We start from the raw sequence: 19,666 nt of genomic DNA on the forward strand, positions 1-19,666 counted from the left end.
CTATAGATTTTCATTCTAACATCACCAACTCTCTATGGTGTCAAATTATCTGGTTTTAGTTGTCATAATTTACTTTTGTGTCACGTAACGTTGAACCTGTTATGAAAGAAAACAGCTCATTTCAAGCTACCTGTGTTGCGACATTTATATTACCTTAGTTTTTTCTCTTTTTGTCTGAATAAAAAGTTTGCCAACAGTCAAACATGTATCAATTTAATTAAATATAAATGTTTTTTCGTCGTGACTTAAGTTGACGTCACATCCGTCGTAAACAACAACAGGGAAGTGGAAAGAGAAGTCCCGAGGTGTAAAATGCAACGGTCACGCTAACTACATTAAAAGTGATTTCTAATTTTCTACGCTACAAAATCAGGATTATTATGAAATAGTTGTTATTCTACCAAGGCGACAGTGAGTCTATCTTATGTGTTTGCACCGCTGATCTATGTTTCACACGAGTAAGCTGCGAAGGTAGTGGCTGCTAGCTAGCTATCTCGCCATAACGCTATATGTCTAGCTATATTGTGTAGCGTTAACTTATGTTTAGCTATTTACAGTCTATGTTTTAACATATGTTCTTATAGCTAGCGATGGAGGGCTCTAAGTCGTCCAGCACAACCATGCAGGTCAGCTTCGTGTGTCAGCGGTGCTGTCAGCCGCTGAAACTGGACACATCCTTCAATGTCCTCGATCGTGTCACAATCCAGGAACTTATTGGTATGTTAACCAGGGATAATAGACATTCGGTGCCTTAAAATGTACGTGTGATCAATTGCACATGTAATCCTGCCTGTCTCCTCCTAAGCTCCGGTAGTCACAGTGACCCCCAGAAAACAGGCTGACAGCACTGATGGGGAAACAGCACCAGAGGTAGGTACAGCAGATTGTATTCAGTAGCCTGCAATGGTAAAATTTTGATTGTATACATCACAACATAACACTGTATTTTACTGCAAATTACTGGCATTGCCACTACGTATATCCAATATATATGAAAATTATGCAATTGAACTATTTTAGGACTGAGATAACTTACTGATGAGATTCATGTTGCTAATTTAGTGAAAAGTACAATTTTTTTGCTCAAGAAGCATGTTGAGTCAGAATTACATTTTCCTTTCAGGAGACCTTTGCAGAAAACAAGCAAGATGGTGTGTCAAGGAAATACATCCCACCTGCAAGGTGAGTCTTTTCATTCAAGTAATTGAAACAAATACTGATTCAATCTTTATCTCTTAGTTGATTTGTTTCTCTGTCAAATGAGGGGTGCTACAAATTTAACCATACTGCTGAAAACTCTACAGGATGATGTCCACAGAGAGCGCCAACAGCTTCACACTGATAGGAGAAGCATCTGATGGGGGTACCATGGAAAATCTCAGTCGTAGGCTGAAGGTAAACCATACTTTCATGCTACTATAAAGAAGGGCATTTTTATTATGACAGTTTACTCAGATCATGTTATGGTCGCAAACATGTCAGAAGCATGGGCTGTTGACAAAGTATATGTTAGGGTAAATGTGTGGATGTCTCTGATCCTATCCCACCCAGGTGACCAGTGACCTGTTTGACATCATGTCAGGCCAGACAGACGTAGACCACCCGCTGTGTGAGGAATGTACCGACACCCTGCTGGACCACCTGGACACGCAGCTCAACATCACAGAGAACGAATGCCAGAATTACAAGTGAGCTGCTCAACCACAAAGTAACATTTGTGTATCAGTTTTCGCACAAACCGATTATTAAGAAATGCTGACAGGGTTGCTACCTACAAATATGGATACTAAAAAAAAACACTAAAAGTGCTCATTCCATTTGTCTGTTTAAATGCAGTATAGTAACAAACTGTATGTGAACATGTTTTTAGGCAGTGCCTGGAGCTGCTGTCACACCTGCAGGTGGAGGGAGAGGAGAGCCTGCTGGCGGATCTGCATCAGCTGAAAGGGCAGGAGGAGGCTCTGGTCCAGGAGCTGGAGACAGTGGAGGAGCAGAGGGCTACGGTGGCCCAGGACCTGACCCAGAGCAGGGTCCACTCCCAGCAGCTGGACACGGAGGAGCTTCAGTGAGTGTGCCCTATACTGTGTGTGTGCTATTTGCCAAATGAGACAACAGCTAACAGCTCTTTATGCTCAAAGGTACCAGAAGGAGTACAGCGAGTTCAAACGGCAGCAGCTGGAGCTGGATGATGAACTAAAGAGCGTTGACAACCAGATGCGTTACTGCCAGATTCAGCTAGATCGCCTGAAAAAGACAAATGTCTTCAATGCCACATTTCACATCTGGTAAAAAAACATGCAAATGATGTTGTATCTGTTGAAAAAAAAAAAAAAAATAGTTTTGCCGTCAACCCGTCAACAATGACTTAGTCAATATTTGTATAAAAAGCCTCCGGGACAAACATGAATTGATGCCCATTCACTGAGATTCTTAATTATTTTGTTGTTGTTCTTATCCAGGCACAGCGGACAGTTTGGTACAATCAACAACTTCCGTCTGGGTCGACTCCCCAGCGTCCCGGTGGAGTGGAACGAGATCAACGCAGCCTGGGGGCAGACGGTGCTGCTGCTGCACGCGCTGGCCAACAAAATGGGGCTGCACTTCCAGAGGTACCCACATTACAATGTGCTTGCACTAAGATAATATTTAGTTTGTCTTTTGCTATCTTACAAATGTACCCTATCCCTTTAATTAGTGCTATTTGTTTAACTCAATCCTATATTAATGTATGGGTCTGGTTCAATGCTATTTATATCACATTATACAGTGGTGTTGTATGTGAGCAGATGGTTTTGATTTACACTGAACAAAAATATAAATGCAACACTTTTGTTTTTGCTCCCATTTTTCATGAGATGAACTCAAAGATCTAAAACATTTTCTATATACACAAAATAACCATTTCTCTCAAATATTGTTCACAAATCTTAAAAATCTGTGATAGTGAGCACTTCTCCTTTGCCGAGATAATCCATCCCAGCTCACAGGTGTGGCATATCAAGATGCTGATTAGACAGCATGATTATTGCACAGGTGTGCCTTAGGCTGGCCACAATAAAAGGCCACTCTGAAACAGGCAGTTTTGCTTTGCCACCATTTGCCTCACGCAGTGCAACACATCTCCTTCGCATAGAGTTGATCAGGTTGTTGATTGTGGCCTGTGGAATGTTGGTCCACTCCTCTTCAATGGCTGTGCGAAGTTGCTGGATATTGGCAGGAACTGGAACACGCTGTCGTATACGCCGATCCAGAGCATCCCAAACATGCTCAATGGGTGACATGTCCAGTGAGTATGCTGGCCATGCAAGAACTGGGATGTTTTCAGCCTCCAGGAATTGTGTACAGATCCTTGCAACATGGGGCCGTGCATTATCATGCTGCAACATGAGGTGACGGTCGTGGATGAATGGCACAACAATGGGCCTCAGGATCTCGTCACGGTATCTCTGTGCATTCAGAATGCCATCAATAAAATGCGCCTGTGTTCGTCGTCCATAACATACGCCTGCCCATACCATAACCCCACCACCACATGGGCCACTCGATTCACAACATTGACATCAGAAAACCGCTCACCCACACGACGCCACACACGCCATCTGCCCTGAACAGTGAAAACCGGGATTCATCCGTGAAGAGAACACCTCTCCAACGTGCCAGACGCCATCGAATGTGAGCATTTGCCCACTCAAGTCGGTTACGACGACGAACCGGAGTCAGGTGGAGACCCCGATGAGGACGACGAGCATGCAGATGAGCTTCCCTGAGACGGTTTCTGACAGTTTGTGCAGAAATTCTTTGGTTATGCAAACCGATTGTTGCAGCAGCTGTCCGAGTGGCTGGTCTCAGACGATCTTGGAGGTGAACAAGCTGGATGTGGAGGTCCTGGGCTGGTGTGGTTACACGTGGTCTGCGGTTGTGAAGCCGGTTGGATGTACTTCCAAATTCTCTGAAACGCCTTTGGAGACGGCTTATGGTAGAGAAATGAACATTCAATTCACGGGCAACAGCTCTGGTGGACATTCCTGCTGTCAGCATGCCAATTGCACGCTCCCTCAAAACTTGCGACGTGTGTGGCATTGTGCTGTGTGATAAAACTGCACGTTTCAGAGTGGCCTTTTATTGTGGCCAGCCTAAGGCACACCTGTGCAATAGTCATGCTGTCTAATCAGCATCTTGATATGCCACACCTGTGAGGTGGGATGGATTATCTCGGCAAAGGAGAAGTGCTCACTATCACAGATCTTTTCAGATTTGTGAACAATATTTGAGAGAAATGGTTATTTTGTGTATATAGAAAATGTTTTAGATCTTTGAGTTCATCTCATGAAAAATGGGAGCAAAAACAAAAGTGTTGCATTTATATTTTTGTTCAGTGTACATGATTAGGCTCGGCTTTATGTTGCCTAACAATTCTTGGATCTAGTAAGGTCTATTACAAATATTCTGCAAGTCTAATGCAAAATGTATCTCAAACTACGCTTCTCTCTTCAGATATCGTCTTGTCCCTTACGGAAACCACTCATACTTAGAGTCCCTGTCAGACAAGTCCAAGGTAATTAAAACGGTCTTTACAATCCCAGCCCTCCTGTGATTATTAAACACTATCCTCCAGGCTCTAATCCTGCCCTTTCTCTCTGTCCAGGAACTTCCTCTGTACTGCTCAGGGGGCCTGAGGTTCTTCTGGGACAACAAATTTGACCACGCCATGGTGGCCTTCCTGGACTGTGTCCAGCAGTTCAAAGAAGAGGTGGAGAAAGGAGACACTGGCTTCTGCCTTCCATACAGGTCAGACACCTGCAGCACAATGTGATCATTTGAATCTGGCGTTATCGCCGCATTATTAGATGGGCTGTAAATATCGTTTGAATTATTAAAGCATTGTCACAGTGTGTACCTCAGACTTTGTACCACAGATTTTGATGTAATAATAAAGTTAGAGGTATTTTTCAAGAATTGTATCTATGATGTCTTATTATTTTGACACAAGACCTCGCGTGATGAATGACATTGACGTTTTTTCTCAGGATGGATGTGGAGAAGGGTAAGATCGAGGACACGGGTGGCAGCGGCGGCTCTTACTCCATCAAAACCCAGTTCAACTCTGAGGAGCAGTGGACCAAGGCGCTCAAGTTTATGCTCACCAACCTGAAGTGGGGACTGGCCTGGGTCACCTCGCAGTTCTACAACAGATGAGACTTCTGGACAATGCTTTGTGATTTATGGTCCTAGTTTCCTCTGATGAATGGATTACGTGTGAATATTATAATTATTTGGCCAAAGGAAAAGCAATGGTTGTGTCGCAGGATTTTCAGTACAAACCTTCGTTGGAGCAATTCTAGATCTTCAGTCCAGATTGTCTGTTTTTACATTTGACAAAGAAGTGATCATTTGCTGCAGAGTGGGATGTGGAAGCAGAATGAGATAACAACCGGTGCGTCTTTTAGTCCACTTTCATCATCTGCTTCACTAATTAACATCTTCGAAGAGCTGACAATGCATTAAAACATCTTCACACTTCTGCAGGCTAGAATGTAATTGAAAAGAAATCTTCGCCAAATTGACTTCTAACCACTTTATCAAGTTCAAGGATTCCTTGCTCTCCTGTTGCACTGCACACCTTTACATCACCGTGTCACCCCCACAGTGATTACATGTGTTCTTGTCCTTACAACATAAGCTGTAAAAGTTTGCTGTGATAATGAAGTTCAAGGTTGAATTTTTAATATATTAACACTGTTTAGTATTCAACAAGAGCGTCAGTATTTCTTTAACCTCGAATGCAATTGTCATGTTTGCCAGTTACATACATACGTTGCAGGTAAACTGTTGTATTTAGAGGCTCACTGATACGGCTTCTTTGTGATCATACTCTGCACCATCACATCCATTTGTCCGTTTTAGATATGATGGATGCATGTAATGGTGGGACTTTAGTTAATAAAAAGTTTCATGCTGTAAAATTGGTGTGAAGTTTCTTATAGATTCAAAGTATTTTATAAATGGATAGAAAACACAGCAGTGTACTCTCTTGTTTAACTACAATACATGTGCATTATTTCCCCAAATCAAGGTTAAGACACCACAGAGTTAACCAAATGTGTTTTTAATGGTTTCATAATTATTTCTGTTGAACTCTCATCACAACACTCACTCATAGTCAGCCCCCCTATAAGCCTAACACAAACATTACAGGGGGTCATTTAGTCTTTCATGGAAAAATATGGACTCAATTAAAATAATAAGCTGACTTCCAGTTATCCAGTAAAATATTTAAATAGGTCAAACCCAGTTACTCTTCCCAGAATCAGCACTCTCCTGTATCATTTAATTTATGAACCTGTAATGGTGTCATTTCCATAAGGCAGGCTTTTGACTTCGCTCAGTCGTTCCTTAAAGTCCCAGGTTCCAACCTATAGGGATAGATATATATATATATATATATATATATATATTTGTAGCTGATCACTTATGATAGATTTCAAGCAGAATGGGATAACATTTCATAATTGTTTTTCTTCTAAATCCTCCAGAGTACAGGCAATTTTCCAAGCTTCTCAGCCTGTCAGTTGTGCAATTTCCCGGGTGCTTTTACTATTTATCGTGTAAAAGCCCCTTGAAATGAACCAACGTTTTTGTTAGTGCATGCATATAGGCAAATCTTTGGGTTCCACTGAGCCCACAGCCACAGACTGGCCCTTCAGTTTTAGCACTTGTATGATGGTGGTGGGCAAACTTACTACCACATCATCCATTATTTTGGTTCCATTTACACTTTTACATCCTACATCCCATCATGCTCTTTGCCCTCTCACAATCAAGAGAGCAAAGAGGAGATGCATCAATGTAACGTCTCTGTGTGGCTTTGTCCTCACTGGGTGTTTTTCAGCTTGCTTCAGTTGGAGGCACTGCTGCCGTAGCAGCCGGAGGTGGAGGGCAGGGGGGGGGCCTGAGGAGCGCTGCTGGCCAGGGCTTTTCTAATGTGTGGCATTAGGAAGGGGTCGCTGGCTAACTGCAGCACATCCACACGGTCCTCCTTGCGATAAGCCAGGCAACGTCGGATGAAGGCCTATGAAGGGAAAGATGTGGAATACATTCCAAACTTAGTTGCACTTTCTCTTTATTGGGCTAGAAAGAAAAATATCACATTCAAGAGGAAAAATATGGTTTTAATGGACCTTTAAACCTGATTAACTGATACTGTTTGAATGTATAAAGGCAAAAGAAGTGAGCACCTCACCTTTGCTTCTGTGGTCACCACAGGTTTGGGGGGGAACTGCACCTCAGTGGCTTTTAATATTGTGTTTTCTTGAAGAATATCCTGCTGCGACTGGTTATGACCGAAAGGCTGGAAAAAGAGATCAGCGGGACAGTTAGCAGACGGTTTAGTTGTGAGATTAAAAAAATCCCTGTTGAAGAATGCAGGTTTGTGATTACCTTGCGTCCGTATAGGCTCTGGTAGAAGATGACCCCTAGGGACCAAACATCCACCTTGTTGGATATTTTGGGGGGCTCCTTCCCCACGACAAAGCACTCGGGAGGCAGGTACCTGTGAGACACAAGATCACAACATACGAGGTTGAAAACGTTTTTCTCTACAAGTTCTCTCTGCACAACTTTTCTGAACTAAGAGGTGAAGTGAATTCATTAGCAACATTTCATTCTACGCCTCTACTGTGAAGCCATTCTTGTTGCTTGGTTACTAAATGCAGGGAAAAGTGTCTCTATGTACCAGTAGGTCCCGGCTCCCTGAGACGTCAGCTCCATGCCATCTGCAGAGTTGTAGCAGTCATCATCCATGACCTTAGACAGGCCGAAGTCAGTGATCTTGATCTCTCCACAGGCTGTGCCATTCACTAACAGGATGTTCCCTAAGAACAGAACAGAATAGTAAACAACAATAAAATGCTTACACCTATGTGCAAAAATCTTATTTACAAAAAAATTCTTGTGCCATTAGGTTACCTTTTCATAATGACAATATAATAAATCAAAACGGTGAGTATACCGGGCTTGAGGTCGTAGTGGATGATTGGCGGGCGGATCTGGTTGAGGTACTTGAGGGCGTTGACGATCTGCATGACGACAGAGCGGCCCTCCTTCTCAGGCATCAGCTTATTCTGCTTCAAGTAGAAGTCCAGGTCATTGCCTTCGCAGTACTCCAGCACTGTGCAGAACCTGCAGAGGGAATCCAACGGATCATTCGTCAAACTTGGCAGTTATTTACACAAGCAGCAGTAATGGAGCATATCATTCGTTTTGGAAATAAAAACAATGAGTTGAAACGTGTTATAAAGGACGTGCAGATTCAGCAGAGACATTTCATTCTAAAAAATATATATTATAGTTGCTTAAAAGAATGTCCTTTTAACAATATATGTATATATATGTGAAGCACTTATGTGACACACTTGGTATATTTGCACACCTTTAGGAATGTAACATAGCAATATGAACTTACGAGCCTGTGTCGAGTGAGAAATAGTCGTAGAGTTTGATGATTCTCGGGTGGTCAAGTTCTTTGTGGATTCTGTATTCTCTACAGGCGTGTCTGAAAAAACATAAAACATTTAGTCAGTTTTTTTAAAAGCTCACAAATAACAGCATTCAGAAACGAAGAGAAAGCAAATCAAATGGAGCTTCAGACTCACTTGTGGTAGTTTTGCTTCTTCTCCTCCCTCCAGTTCTTGTTGAGTTGATGGACTTTAATGGCCACATACCTTTGCTCTGTCATATCGAAAGCCTGCAAAAACATTACACAAGATCAGAAGCCTACTATAACAAGATAGTTGCATTCAACACTGTATGGCGTTGCAACTACATTATCTCACTTCCATTATTCAAAAAGACCCAACAAGTTAAAAAGATTATAATCTGGTCGGTTAAAGAATGTAAGTGGTGCTTACCTTGAATACTTCACTAAAGCCACCTCTTCCAAGTAAATGTAATAGCAGATAACGGTCATTCAGCGTGGGCTGGTCTTTAAATCTGCAGAAAAATACCTTCTTAAAACTTGTTGGGAAATGTGTTTCTATAGGATGAAAGCACACTGAAAAACTTGTGATACATATGTTTAACAGATATGAAACGTACTGCGAGTTGTCCTCGTTAAGGATTCTCTTCAGCTCCCGAATGTGCACGTTTCTCACTCGCTCCAACTGTTCCAGCTCAGTCTGGATCTCCGCTTCTTCCTGCAAACAACCACACCAAATCTATCATCGACCACAACCCTCCATAAACAGGAAGAGGTAGAAGTTGTAATTTATCTCTGTAGCAAGAGGTCCAACAGAAATATCCAAAAACAATCAAATCAAAGCTGCTTTAAGTGGTGACTGGTACCTTTTTTAGATGGCCAATTCGTAGTTTGAAAATCTCTTCTTGCTCATGATATTCAGCCAGTGACAACCTGTGTGGAATAAAATGGAAACCAAGTGTTGATAACCAGGACAGCTGGTAAGTAATAACCTACTTTAAAGTTAAAAACAATGAAACACAAAGCTGTCCTATTAAGGCCTTTCACAGGTCAGTTCAAGTCTGATTCAATAGTTGGTAAATGGGAAAAGGAAAAGAAAAGAATCTTACGCTTCACTCTCCTGGCCGTTATTCCTGCTCTTCCGTTTGTTCTGTTCCAGGCTGGGTGGAGGGGTCTGAGCCATGGAGGGAGGTTTCCTTTTCCCCAGCAGCTTCCTCTGCCTCTCGATGTCCTCCCGCTGAGAGTTCACTCGCTCCTGCTGCCTATAAACATGCAAGAACAATGTAGTGTGAACACTCTGGCATGCAGTATGGATAACATGCAAACATGTTGGTGCCTATCTGCATGCTGACTTGATGAGATTCTGGAAAGCAAATCCATCGGTCCACTGCTCGGTGAAGGAGGCTCCGTGCCGCACTGTGGTGAAATGGCCCAGACGCAGACGGTCCTGCATGCTCTTGTCCCTGCAAGCCATCTTCTCCTGCTTTGACTACGAAAAAGAAATACAAATATCACTTTAAAATGGCTCATTTCGGACGATGTAAACAACCAAAAATATTCAACAGAGCCCAAAGGCTTATATACATTGTTTTTGGTACTTATTTTGGACAAAATTGGTTCCCATTTGTTGAATAACTTAACCCTTTAACAAGGTAACAAAGCTGTTTCCTTCAAGTTAACATATTTGTGAAAATGCATACTCGCACCCACCTTCTCGATCATGAGCTTTTTGCTCATTGTCACACACTTGTTGAGCCGTTCTTTGTAGCGCTCCAGCATCTTCTGCTGCTCGTCCACCTGTCGCCTCAGGTCACAGTTAGCCTGCCCAAACACACATAATCACTGTGACATTTTGTCTCTTATTACAAACAAGATATCAAGGCCGTTTTGCTCTTAAAGTGACAGGATGCAACAACTCTCAGAGTGTCAGATGATTTGCTGACATTTCCACCAGATTTGATTTGAGCAACAATGGCATTCGAAAGTTAGCAAGAAGGTGTACTACCCGAGCTGTTGTGACATGTGACAACACGTTTTTCTGGATTGAGAGGTGATTATCAAGGACAATTGAGAATCGTTTTTTATTTAGACATCCTTGACTGTGGTGTTAATCATTATTAGTTGTTGTTAAATTGTGGCATTTCAGTACCAGATTTGGTCAGGAATAAAATGATAACTATTCTTTCAGATGTTCCAATTGCTCCAGAATAAGTGGAGCCCATGAATGTTTGAGACATATTTCCTTATCTTACCCTCAGGAGGTCGTCTATCCTCCCCTCTTTCTTCTCCAGATCAGAGTTCTTGTTCTTCTCCAGTGCGGTCAGTTTCAGCAGCGTCAGATCTGACTGGAGAAGGGCGAAGACAACAACAAGACAACAATAACCATCTTGTCCCAATCAAATTATGAAGACATCCCTTGGGTCAGTCAGTAAGAAAATACACCATCACTTTGAAATTAGCTGTTGCAAGTATTAGACGGGTATTACAATTATTGACCTTAAATCAGGTCAACAAGTTTGGACGCGTATATTCAGTTGTTTTTTTTTTGTGTGTGCACAAAATACCTATAATCTTAGCTCTAATAACTCTCCAGGCTTAAAAGTGCCACATGTGCGGACTCAGACTGGTGTCAGCTTTATTATTGCCATTGGACCTGGAGTGACCTGCAGGATAGACTAAAACTAGATTCTGACTGTCACCAACTGCTACAATACATTGTGGTTTGGACATGTCTTTCTTGTGTGTCTTATTCACTCAACCTATTCTGTTCATACTTTGGAGGTAGACCTTTACACAAAAAAATAATAATTTGTTTTTCAAGACATTGAGTGATCAAGATGGCTTTGCTGGCTTCTTGGCCAGATCACCGTTGTAAAAAAGACGTTATCCTTATTGTTTTATTATCTGGTTAAATACAAGTTAAATTAAGTAATTTACTCAGATGACAACGTGTGGGTTTCAGCACCTTTTACATTTTCAATGATTGCACTTACATTTCGTCTCTTTTTTCATTCTAATTCTTTTGATTCTAAAAGGTTAGGTATGAGGTTGTATCATATCTACGAGTATCTACAAATGATCTCTCTCAAACAGTTGAAGGACAAATTCACCGGTTCATGTAAGAAATAAATGTAAAAAGGTAGAGCCAGATTTCAAAGGCAACCACCATTCATCATAACCAAAGCAAAGTGCTATCAAAATATAAAATGAGAATATACTTGAAATGATAAAAGTTGGTGTTAAGTTGGGGTCAGTCAGTCAGTTACCTGGATGGCTTTGTGTGAGAAGGAGCGTGAGGGGGCTGTCTTCACCGAGCAGCACGATGAAGAGTCTGTGTGGGCCGAGCTTGTGGACGAAGGACTGCCCTGCTGGAACTGTATTCCAGAGAGACAGAGAAACAGAATGGTAGGCAAACACGGGGGGTTTAAAACAACGGTTATATAACAGTGGCGAACCGTGTCTATCACAACTGGACCTTCTGTAGACACACACACCCCCCGCCACCGCGGCATTATAATGTCCGTCTTTTCAATGAATTGTCGTCTTGAAAAGGGTACTCACAACAATTCCGCAACAACTTCATCTTCACCTGTTGCACTTGTCATTTCAACATTAAAAACAATAAAACGGCATGAATTGCTTCGTCGCATTCTAGATCCTCTGTCTCGAGACAGTTAACTAGCGGGCCTTCTAGAATACCCTGGAACCGAGGGAAACTCTGGAAGAACACGCCCATTGGCTACAAATCAATATATGATTGGTAGATCAAACTGTCAGTCCAAATGTACGCTCTCATTCAGTGCAACGGCCAGGGCATTCTATCAAGGATGTAGAATACCTTGGTTGAAGGACAAGATCTGATTGGTTGCTTTCTTTTCTAACACAAAACCACTGAAATGCGTAGTGCATGGTCCGAGAAGGACAAACAAATCAACGTAACACTGTAATATTACAGATCAACAACACAGATACGATTCTCATTTATTCATTTTATATACATTTTAGTTATCTAATTAAATCGATATTTTGTTCGTTTTATCTGAGTGTTCCAGGGTATTCTCTGAATACCTTGAAGGCCCTGACGGTTCGCCACTGTTATATAATGAAGACAGCATAGGGAGATTATAAAATAGCTGTAAGGGATACAAAGAAAAATAATTAAAAGTGTAGCTGATAGAAGGAGAGAGTTTAAACTTCACATGTAAAAATGATCAAGTAATTATGCTACATTCCAATACATTACAAATAGATAAAGAAAAGCAATTTTGCTCCTATCACTCTTTTGCCAAGTATTTTTTAAAGGCTGTTTAAATGTAAGTAGTGACCAAGGTTTTGTATTTGTGATGAGGAATGAATGAAAACGGTGGGGATCCAAGTTGAATGATTACATCCTCTTCAACAACTACTCCAAACTCAAAAGCGCATGCAACATAAATATATACATTGTTCTCCTGTACAGCTTCCTGCCTTACATACCAGCTCATTGTGTCAAACACACATTTAAACCAACACCTGAAAACACGAACCCCTGATTTTAATTTGAAGTAAAACTAGGGGAAACACATTTCAGTGACTAAATCTTAAAAAATGCCCTGGGTAAAGGAATGTTTGATCACTTCCACTGGCTGAATGCATCGAGATAAACAAAAAGCATGGATTAGACTTTAGTATAACAAAACAAAATCTGAGCGATTCATGCCAGCTCTATCCAAGAGGATACCGATGCTGGGAGAAAATAGACAAAGATCAAACAGCAGATGAATTTGACACTGGCTACAGACAACCCAACAGTAAACCAAGAGATGAAAGAGTGCTGAAGCAGTAGAGCGCGATGGAGATGGCTGCTGGTGCTCACCAGAGGGTTAGACAGTGAGTGCTGTGGAGAGGAGCGCACCAGCAGGGGGACGCCCCGCGCCGGACTGGTGCCAGAGCCGCTGCTACAGGCAAACTGGACCCCGGGCAGAGGGTGAACACAGACAGAAAGGAAGAAGACAGCGTTGTTATTTAGGAAGAATGGGATGAAGGACAAGTATTGGCACAGCTGGAGAGTGAGGTTGAGGACATCACAGGGAAGTTTGAGAGGCAACGATCGATGCGCAGCAAAGTGACCTGAATGCAAGTACTCACCTCAAAATAGTCACTTATTTTTTGTCCTCTCCCTTTTCCTGCAAAAGAACAACAGAACATGTATAAGAAGCAAGAACAAGTTATGATTCCTGTATGTTTTAAAGCATTTTTGGGAAATAATAATATAATAATCGTTATTTGTATGGCACCTTTCATGCACAAAGCAGTCCAAAGCAGAGTCCTGCACGGGTCTGATTTTCAAGACCCGCTCCCGCCCGCACCCGTGACGTGCAATACCGAACCCGCCCCGCTACCCGCACATATTGCCAATTAGTTCCGCAAACCCGACCCGAACCCGCATAACCTATATATGAGCAGTGAAAACGTGCAATTATTAACACACGCAGTTGCATATTTGTCTCAAAAAGCGTGGGATGTTGGTTATTTTCTCCATCTAGGAACCAAAAGCCTCCCAGACGTTGGATTTCGCTCTTGAGGAAGCGTTATTGAAAATGCTGTATTCTCCGCTAGAGAGCTTCACCTCAGCCATTTCGAATGTGGCGCGCTCAGCAGCAGATTGATGCGCTGCAGAGGTTATGATTATGCGCGGTCCCGCGGGGGAGAGGTCTGAGGATTTTAAACATTAAACTAACTTATTATTATTTTAATATATTTATTATGCAATACCCGCGACCCGACCCGATGCAGGACTCTGGCCCAAAGTGCTTTACAGAAAACATAACAACAACATTAAAATCAATAAAGATCAAGATAAAACATCTACAGTGATCCTAATGAAATTCCCTTGATGACTAACTTTAATACATCATTGAATAGTATTTGCATACAATATTGTGTATTTACATTTTTTCCAAATTTGCAAAGATAAATATTTAGTTCCAAGAAGAAAATAGCAAATTGATGAAGGTGAAACAATGTGAGTGAAGTTCAGTTGTTTCTGTTGGGAAAGCGCACTTTTGGAGATCTGTTAATAAGTAGGATGGTCTTACCCTGGCTGTTGTTGTCATAGACGTCTCCTTTTCTCTTCCTTCTTCTCTGGTCATTGGACTTCTTCTCTGGTGTCTAACACGAGCAGAAAAGTGCCAACATTAAGCCTGGCACCTTTAAGTTATATTGTCATCATTTTACTCTTGGCTTGCTAAATGGAAACATTTTACGACAATTCAATAAGATGAATTACAAATTATTTTCAGTGCCATAAGAGTTTAATGTATTGCTTTAGGGTGTTTATGTATGGTGTCTTTGGCCCTTATGATACATAAAACCATGTTGATGTGTTAAAAGCCTGTTGACGTATCCAAAGGGTTTTCCAGTTTTTTTCCAAATGAATACCTCACCTTCTTTTTTCCATGAGTAAGTGGGAGTAGTTAATGCATGAACAGATGAATCACACACACACTGCACTGTAGCCAATTGTTAGCATCCACCCCTGCATACACAATACGTTATCCCAGGAAGTGTGGAGAAGGTCAAATGGCTTGCAGATAAGTGCACAGTCACATGTCATTTTGATTGAATCTTTCCCCAACCCACCTCTAGCTCCCTGTCACTGAGTGATCCGGCGCTGCACAGTGACTGGTTGGATGATTCACTGTTGGCTGAACTCTGGAAAACAGAACACACACACACGCACACACATTAGACCTGATTGATTAGTCATGTGACGCTCTGGTGAGCAGATCGTTGTTAGGAAACTGGACATTAGATATTGTTAAATGACCATTTCTAGGTGGCATCCCATGAGGTTTGCTGAAATTCTCATGTAAGTTAACTGACAAATCAAAGTGAAGATTTCCACACATCCTATCTGACAAATGATACCTCACCTATAATGTGACTCACTTTTTTGGGTGTGTTTACAATTGTAACACAAATTGCATCAGATTCGAGCCCTGTTTCACTGACGTGTGCACATTTATTTTACTTATCCTTTGGCCCCATTTTGTAAGGACATGTAACACATTGATCGAACAGCTATAACATTGCTGTCACTAAGCTAAGCTTCTAAGCAAGGATGCTACAATGGGCGTAAAATATACATTCCCCTGTAAATCTGCAAGTCTTGAGTTTACATCCACTTCAGTTGGTGTCATGCATGCATACCACTAATGGCCAGCTGCACAGATTGAAGAGAATGAGAAGAAACAGCAGGCACAGTGGTGCAGGCCAGCTGTCATTCTGCTGCACAAGGTCACAGAAAACAGCCAAGACATGTTCAGATTTCTTTCTCCTAATATGGATACTACACATGTTCATCATAGTGCCATGGAAATGTACTGTAGTCAGCATGCTAACATCCTAAATCATTGAAACTCCACTAAGATAATGAGCAGGCCTAGCAATGCATTTCAGAGCACACGGGCCAGAGCAGGAGTGATGGTGATTGCTTTCTCAGGGGTTGCCATTTTGTCAAACGCACACCCACACAGTAATACACAGTTCAGCAGCAGGGTTGCAGCATAGCACGCCGCCGATGCTGTGAGATTCAGCTGCGGTGCCATTTCAGTGTCACTAATCTCCACTGAAACAAAGAGCTACTGGCCAGCTCCCATGTCAGCCAAGACAGAGCTCGTGTTGTTTAGCCTTCGCTCAGGGAGACAGGATCATGCCACTGAGGTAAACTCCTGAACACAGAGCATCATTCAACACTGGACATAGAGAAGACTTCCAAGCTTTTCTAAACTGGAGGACTAACAGAAGAGAGCTGACTGACTGCTCATGTTTGCAACACAAACAACAGGGGGATTGTGGGAAGTGTGCATAGGAGCTACTCTTTTGTAATTGTCTTTTTTTTGGCAGGGATAAGAAGGAACCCTCATTTAAATGTATCAACAACAAGTAACAGTCATCTCCTATTACGTTGCATTTAAAGCATTACATCTGCATTAACAATCAGTACTTTTCCCAGCCGATAATTGTGAGCATCAAACAAATATAAAACTATATAGAGATGCTAACCTTTGCCACACCAAGTCCAGTGAAGCGAGCCTCAAGCAGTTCCTGCCTGCGTGGGTCCAGACCTAAAGCCTGGCTGTGAAGTCCTTCCATCATGCCTAAAAAGAGAAACACAATGCATGGAAATGAAGTTAGGTGGAGTAGCTATGTTGGGTTATTGTCAAACAAGTTAAAACAGCAGGAACCCAACAATCTACTCAATCCAGAGGTCATGGAAGCCCGGGACTAGGTTGGATCAAAAATATTTGGACATCCAAGTGAGACAAGAGCGGTGGTGGTGAAGTCGATAGGGACTTGGCTTGGCAACTGGAAGGTCACCAGTTCAAGTACCGAGGTGTCCCTGAGCAAGGCACCGTTCCCTACACTGCTCCCCGGGCGCCGTTCAAAATGGCAGCACACTGCTCCTAACACTAGGATGGGTCAAATGCAGAGAAACAATTTCCCCATGAGGGATTAATAAAAGTCCATCTTATCTTATCTTACAGTGATAAAATAAAGACACAAAACTTGTTTTAGAGCTTCCTACCTTTGCTAAGAAACCAATTTTAAATTAAATAAGTTACATTTTGTTCCGAGGAAGAAAGCACAATGGCAAATGTGATTTGAGGTCCTTCATTAAAGACCTTGTGAAATAACTTGAGCTAACAGACAAGGTTGACACCCAGCAGCACTTTGAACTGTTATGATAGGTGCTTTATGGTTAACTTTTGAGATAACTTAACCCTGGCAAAGAAGGTGAAAACTAATTCTGTGTGGGCCATGAAGGTATCTTCCTTCAAGTGAAGTGTGTCTTTTCACTAGTTGTATCTGCAAAACTCCTGCATGTTAAAAGGTTTAAATTATGTGTAAGGTGGATATTCAAAATGACAAACCATAAAAGCAAGTGAGTGGAAAATACTGGTGAGGAGGGTAATTCCCCACTGTCATAACATTCCTAATTTAAATTCAGGGAGACAATAAAGCAAAATTACCTAAAATAATCTTTAATATGGTTATCTTATGACCATATTAAAAGAACCATATGGCAGGGCACGACTTCCCTTTGCCATATGGGAACTCCTCCCTGTCAGGGTATCCATCAACTAGCGATGGATTCATAATGTTATCATTATGACTGTCACTTAAAACAGAAGAGACGACCAGACAATATAAACATTATAGTTGTGCCAAGGAATTTAACATAAGAGAGCACATTTTTCCTTAAAAGCCTGCCAATTTGCATTACAAAATAGACAATAATATGAAGCTTAATTTCAACTTTTATGACAAAGAACTACGTTCAACTCTAATTAACTTTATTTAACGAGGACAGTAGATGGAAAATCTCTCACAGTAATTGACTGACAAGAAGACGTTGACTTAGCAAGTTAACGTTAAATGCTATTATGCTTATGAAAATCTTTCGAACATTTTAAGAAAGGAAAGCGGCCATGCACTGTCGCATACTAGGAATCAATTAAAAGTTTAGTTTTGGTAAAAGCAGTTAGGCTAACTGGTTATACTAAATCATTGATAGCTAAGGCTACATGACATGTCATCTAAACTGGCTAGCGTTAAGTTATCTAGCGAGCTAACATTAGCTGCAAGTCTCACCTGGAGAAGCTCTCGCAGTTTTCACAGCCCTAGAGAGGATGTTGTCCGTCCATCCGGTGACAGCAAACTCCTTAACACTTCCCATGCATCTCAAATAAAGTTGTCCGGATTGAGTTATCCATTTATAGTTCTTTCTCATTCAGTGAAGACATTAGTCAGCTAAGCTAATGCTAGCTAAGGAGAGCGGTGTGGCTGGCTCTCGCCGGTGTCATCCGGACAGGAGGCCCTGATCCTCGGGGTTTCCTCGTCCGTCTTGGTGCCCTCGCACGGGCAAACCTGGAGCTGTCAACGCTCTGAAGCTTCTTGGCAAGTGTTGTCACATATCTGCTTCACTCGGTCTTTCTATTGTCATTATCCCGCGATGTAACGTTATACAGGGATAAGTTCGGCCACCTTGTTAGAGTCCATCCTTGAAATGTTAATTAAAAATCCTTACCCCTTGCTGTAACACCGAACAGGGCTCCAGGGAGAGCTTCATGTGATGCTTTCCGTGCGCTTGTTTAACAGATAATGTAACTGCTGGTGAGAACAAACATGCAGCATATGGTAGGCAAGGCTGGTTATCCAATGGGCACTGTTCGGGGCCCCAGAGCTCCAGGGGCCCCAACAGTCCCAGGTTTCCACACATTTCGGATTTATATGTCAACTTTTAGCACTAGCCTGAAATATAATGATGTTTCACGAGACTAATCACGCCAAATAAGAGGATGTGCCACTCCCTGATGAAATGTTTTGTTATTTGATATAATGTTCCCAAGGACAACATCTAAATACGAAGCTTTTCCAACACATTTATCCACCGGCCCGGCCCTCGTCCATAAACAACCCAAGGGAGAGAAAACGCCACAAACGGCCATGTCACTAAATATAATTCAGAGTTTGTTCGTCTTTTTTGCCATCAACTCTAACGTATGCGTAGTGCCTTAGATATATGTTGTGTGTGCCAACATACAGCAGCAGGATCAGTGCGTCTCCAAACGGAGGGAGGCGCTGCCTGTGCCATTTTACGCACGCCTCGCAACACCGATAACTCAACCCAATTGACCTAATCTGCAAGTATACTGCTCCGTGTACGATCTATAATTCATCTTGGATAGTTCAGTTTGTATATTGGATTGTATTACTATATAACAGACAAGCACCAAAGTTATAGTTATGCGGTGTAAATCCAGGAGATGGCAGCAGCTCACTGCAAAACGCCCGGCGTACTCAGTGTATGTCAGTGTAGCAGGGAGGCAGCACAAACATTAATAGTCCTCTCTAACTGTATTAAAAGTGTTTATAACCTAGCTTTGGCTCTTGTAAAACCCTGTAATGCGTCATTTGGAATAATTTCATTTGGTCTAAATGATTGTTGAAAAAATCACCAAGAGGCAGAACATTTAAAGTGAAATATTGACAGGGCTTGATAAATTATTATCATAGGCCACTTTGCAGACTCTAAAGAAAATGTGAATGAGAAGAAACTCTGGTTGTCTGTCATTGTGGTATTCTTGGGGAAATTGGTTAAAAACAAGACGTGGAGTAAAAATAAGTAGTTGTTGTACAAAACAACTT

At 41.8% G+C, this 19,666-nt stretch overlaps 2 protein-coding genes across 6 annotated transcripts; one reads left to right on the forward strand and one right to left on the reverse strand.

Annotated features, from left to right (window-relative positions):
• Positions 1-260: 260 nt before the first annotated feature.
• becn1 (beclin 1, autophagy related) lies at positions 261-5,963 on the forward strand. Of its 2 annotated transcripts, none has more exons than XM_034107078.1 (12): positions 261-341; positions 585-717; positions 806-870; positions 1,124-1,182; positions 1,305-1,395; positions 1,552-1,688; positions 1,871-2,065; positions 2,139-2,285; positions 2,460-2,609; positions 4,495-4,555; positions 4,646-4,788; positions 5,028-5,963. In XM_034107078.1, the coding sequence occupies exons 2-12, from the start codon at positions 591-593 to the stop codon at positions 5,194-5,196; spliced, it is 1,344 nt and encodes a 447-aa protein (XP_033962969.1). In that variant the 5' UTR covers positions 261-341; positions 585-590; the 3' UTR covers positions 5,197-5,963. The 2 variants fall into 2 exon arrangements, with proteins under 2 accessions (XP_033962969.1, XP_033962968.1); XM_034107077.1 differs by having other exon boundaries at positions 269-411.
• A 127-nt stretch (positions 5,964-6,090) lies between these two features.
• On the reverse strand, positions 6,091-18,710 carry LOC117464558 (serine/threonine-protein kinase tousled-like 2). 4 transcript variants are annotated; one of them, XM_034107075.2, is made up of 21 exons: positions 18,546-18,710; positions 16,520-16,614; positions 15,095-15,166; positions 14,551-14,623; positions 13,601-13,638; positions 13,329-13,421; positions 11,740-11,847; positions 10,726-10,818; positions 10,184-10,294; positions 9,826-9,962; positions 9,583-9,735; positions 9,340-9,406; positions 9,094-9,191; positions 8,907-8,988; positions 8,652-8,743; positions 8,462-8,551; positions 8,009-8,178; positions 7,733-7,871; positions 7,438-7,549; positions 7,241-7,348; positions 6,091-7,069 (listed from the first exon to the last, which is right to left on the reverse strand). In XM_034107075.2, exons 2-21 carry the CDS (start codon positions 16,610-16,612, stop codon positions 6,896-6,898), a joined length of 2,103 nt encoding a protein of 700 aa, XP_033962966.1. In that variant the 5' UTR covers positions 16,613-16,614; positions 18,546-18,710; the 3' UTR covers positions 6,091-6,895. The 4 variants fall into 4 exon arrangements, with proteins under 4 accessions (XP_033962966.1, XP_033962964.1, XP_033962967.1 ...); XM_034107073.2 differs by having other exon boundaries at positions 18,110-18,710; XM_034107076.2 differs by lacking the exon at positions 18,546-18,710 and adding an exon at positions 17,080-17,163.
• Between the last annotated feature and the right edge of the window lie 956 nt (positions 18,711-19,666).

This window comes from Pseudochaenichthys georgianus, chromosome 19 (genome assembly GCF_902827115.2).
Source record: "Pseudochaenichthys georgianus chromosome 19, fPseGeo1.2, whole genome shotgun sequence".
NCBI classification, from domain to species: Eukaryota; Metazoa; Chordata; class Actinopteri; order Perciformes; family Channichthyidae; genus Pseudochaenichthys; species Pseudochaenichthys georgianus.

Excerpts from the sequence above, each read along its gene's own strand:
- becn1 (XM_034107078.1), top strand. The coding sequence starts at position 591 with ATGGAGGGCTCTAAGTCGTCCAGCACAACCATGCAGGTCAGCTTCGTG. Across the intron at positions 718-805 it reads CACAATCCAGGAACTTATTG|CTCCGGTAGTCACAGTGACC; the intron begins GTATGTTAACCA and ends TCTCCTCCTAAG. Across the intron at positions 4,556-4,645 it reads CCCTGTCAGACAAGTCCAAG|GAACTTCCTCTGTACTGCTC; the intron begins GTAATTAAAACG and ends CTCTCTGTCCAG.
- LOC117464558 (XM_034107073.2), bottom strand. The coding sequence starts at position 18,248 with ATGAGAAAGAACTATAAATGGATAACTCAATCCGGACAACTTTATTTG. Across the intron at positions 10,295-10,725 it reads GGATAGACGACCTCCTGAGG|GCTAACTGTGACCTGAGGCG; the intron begins GTAAGATAAGGA and ends GTGTTTGGGCAG. Across the intron at positions 7,550-7,732 it reads CAGGGAGCCGGGACCTACTG|GTACCTGCCTCCCGAGTGCT; the intron begins GTACATAGAGAC and ends TGTGTCTCACAG.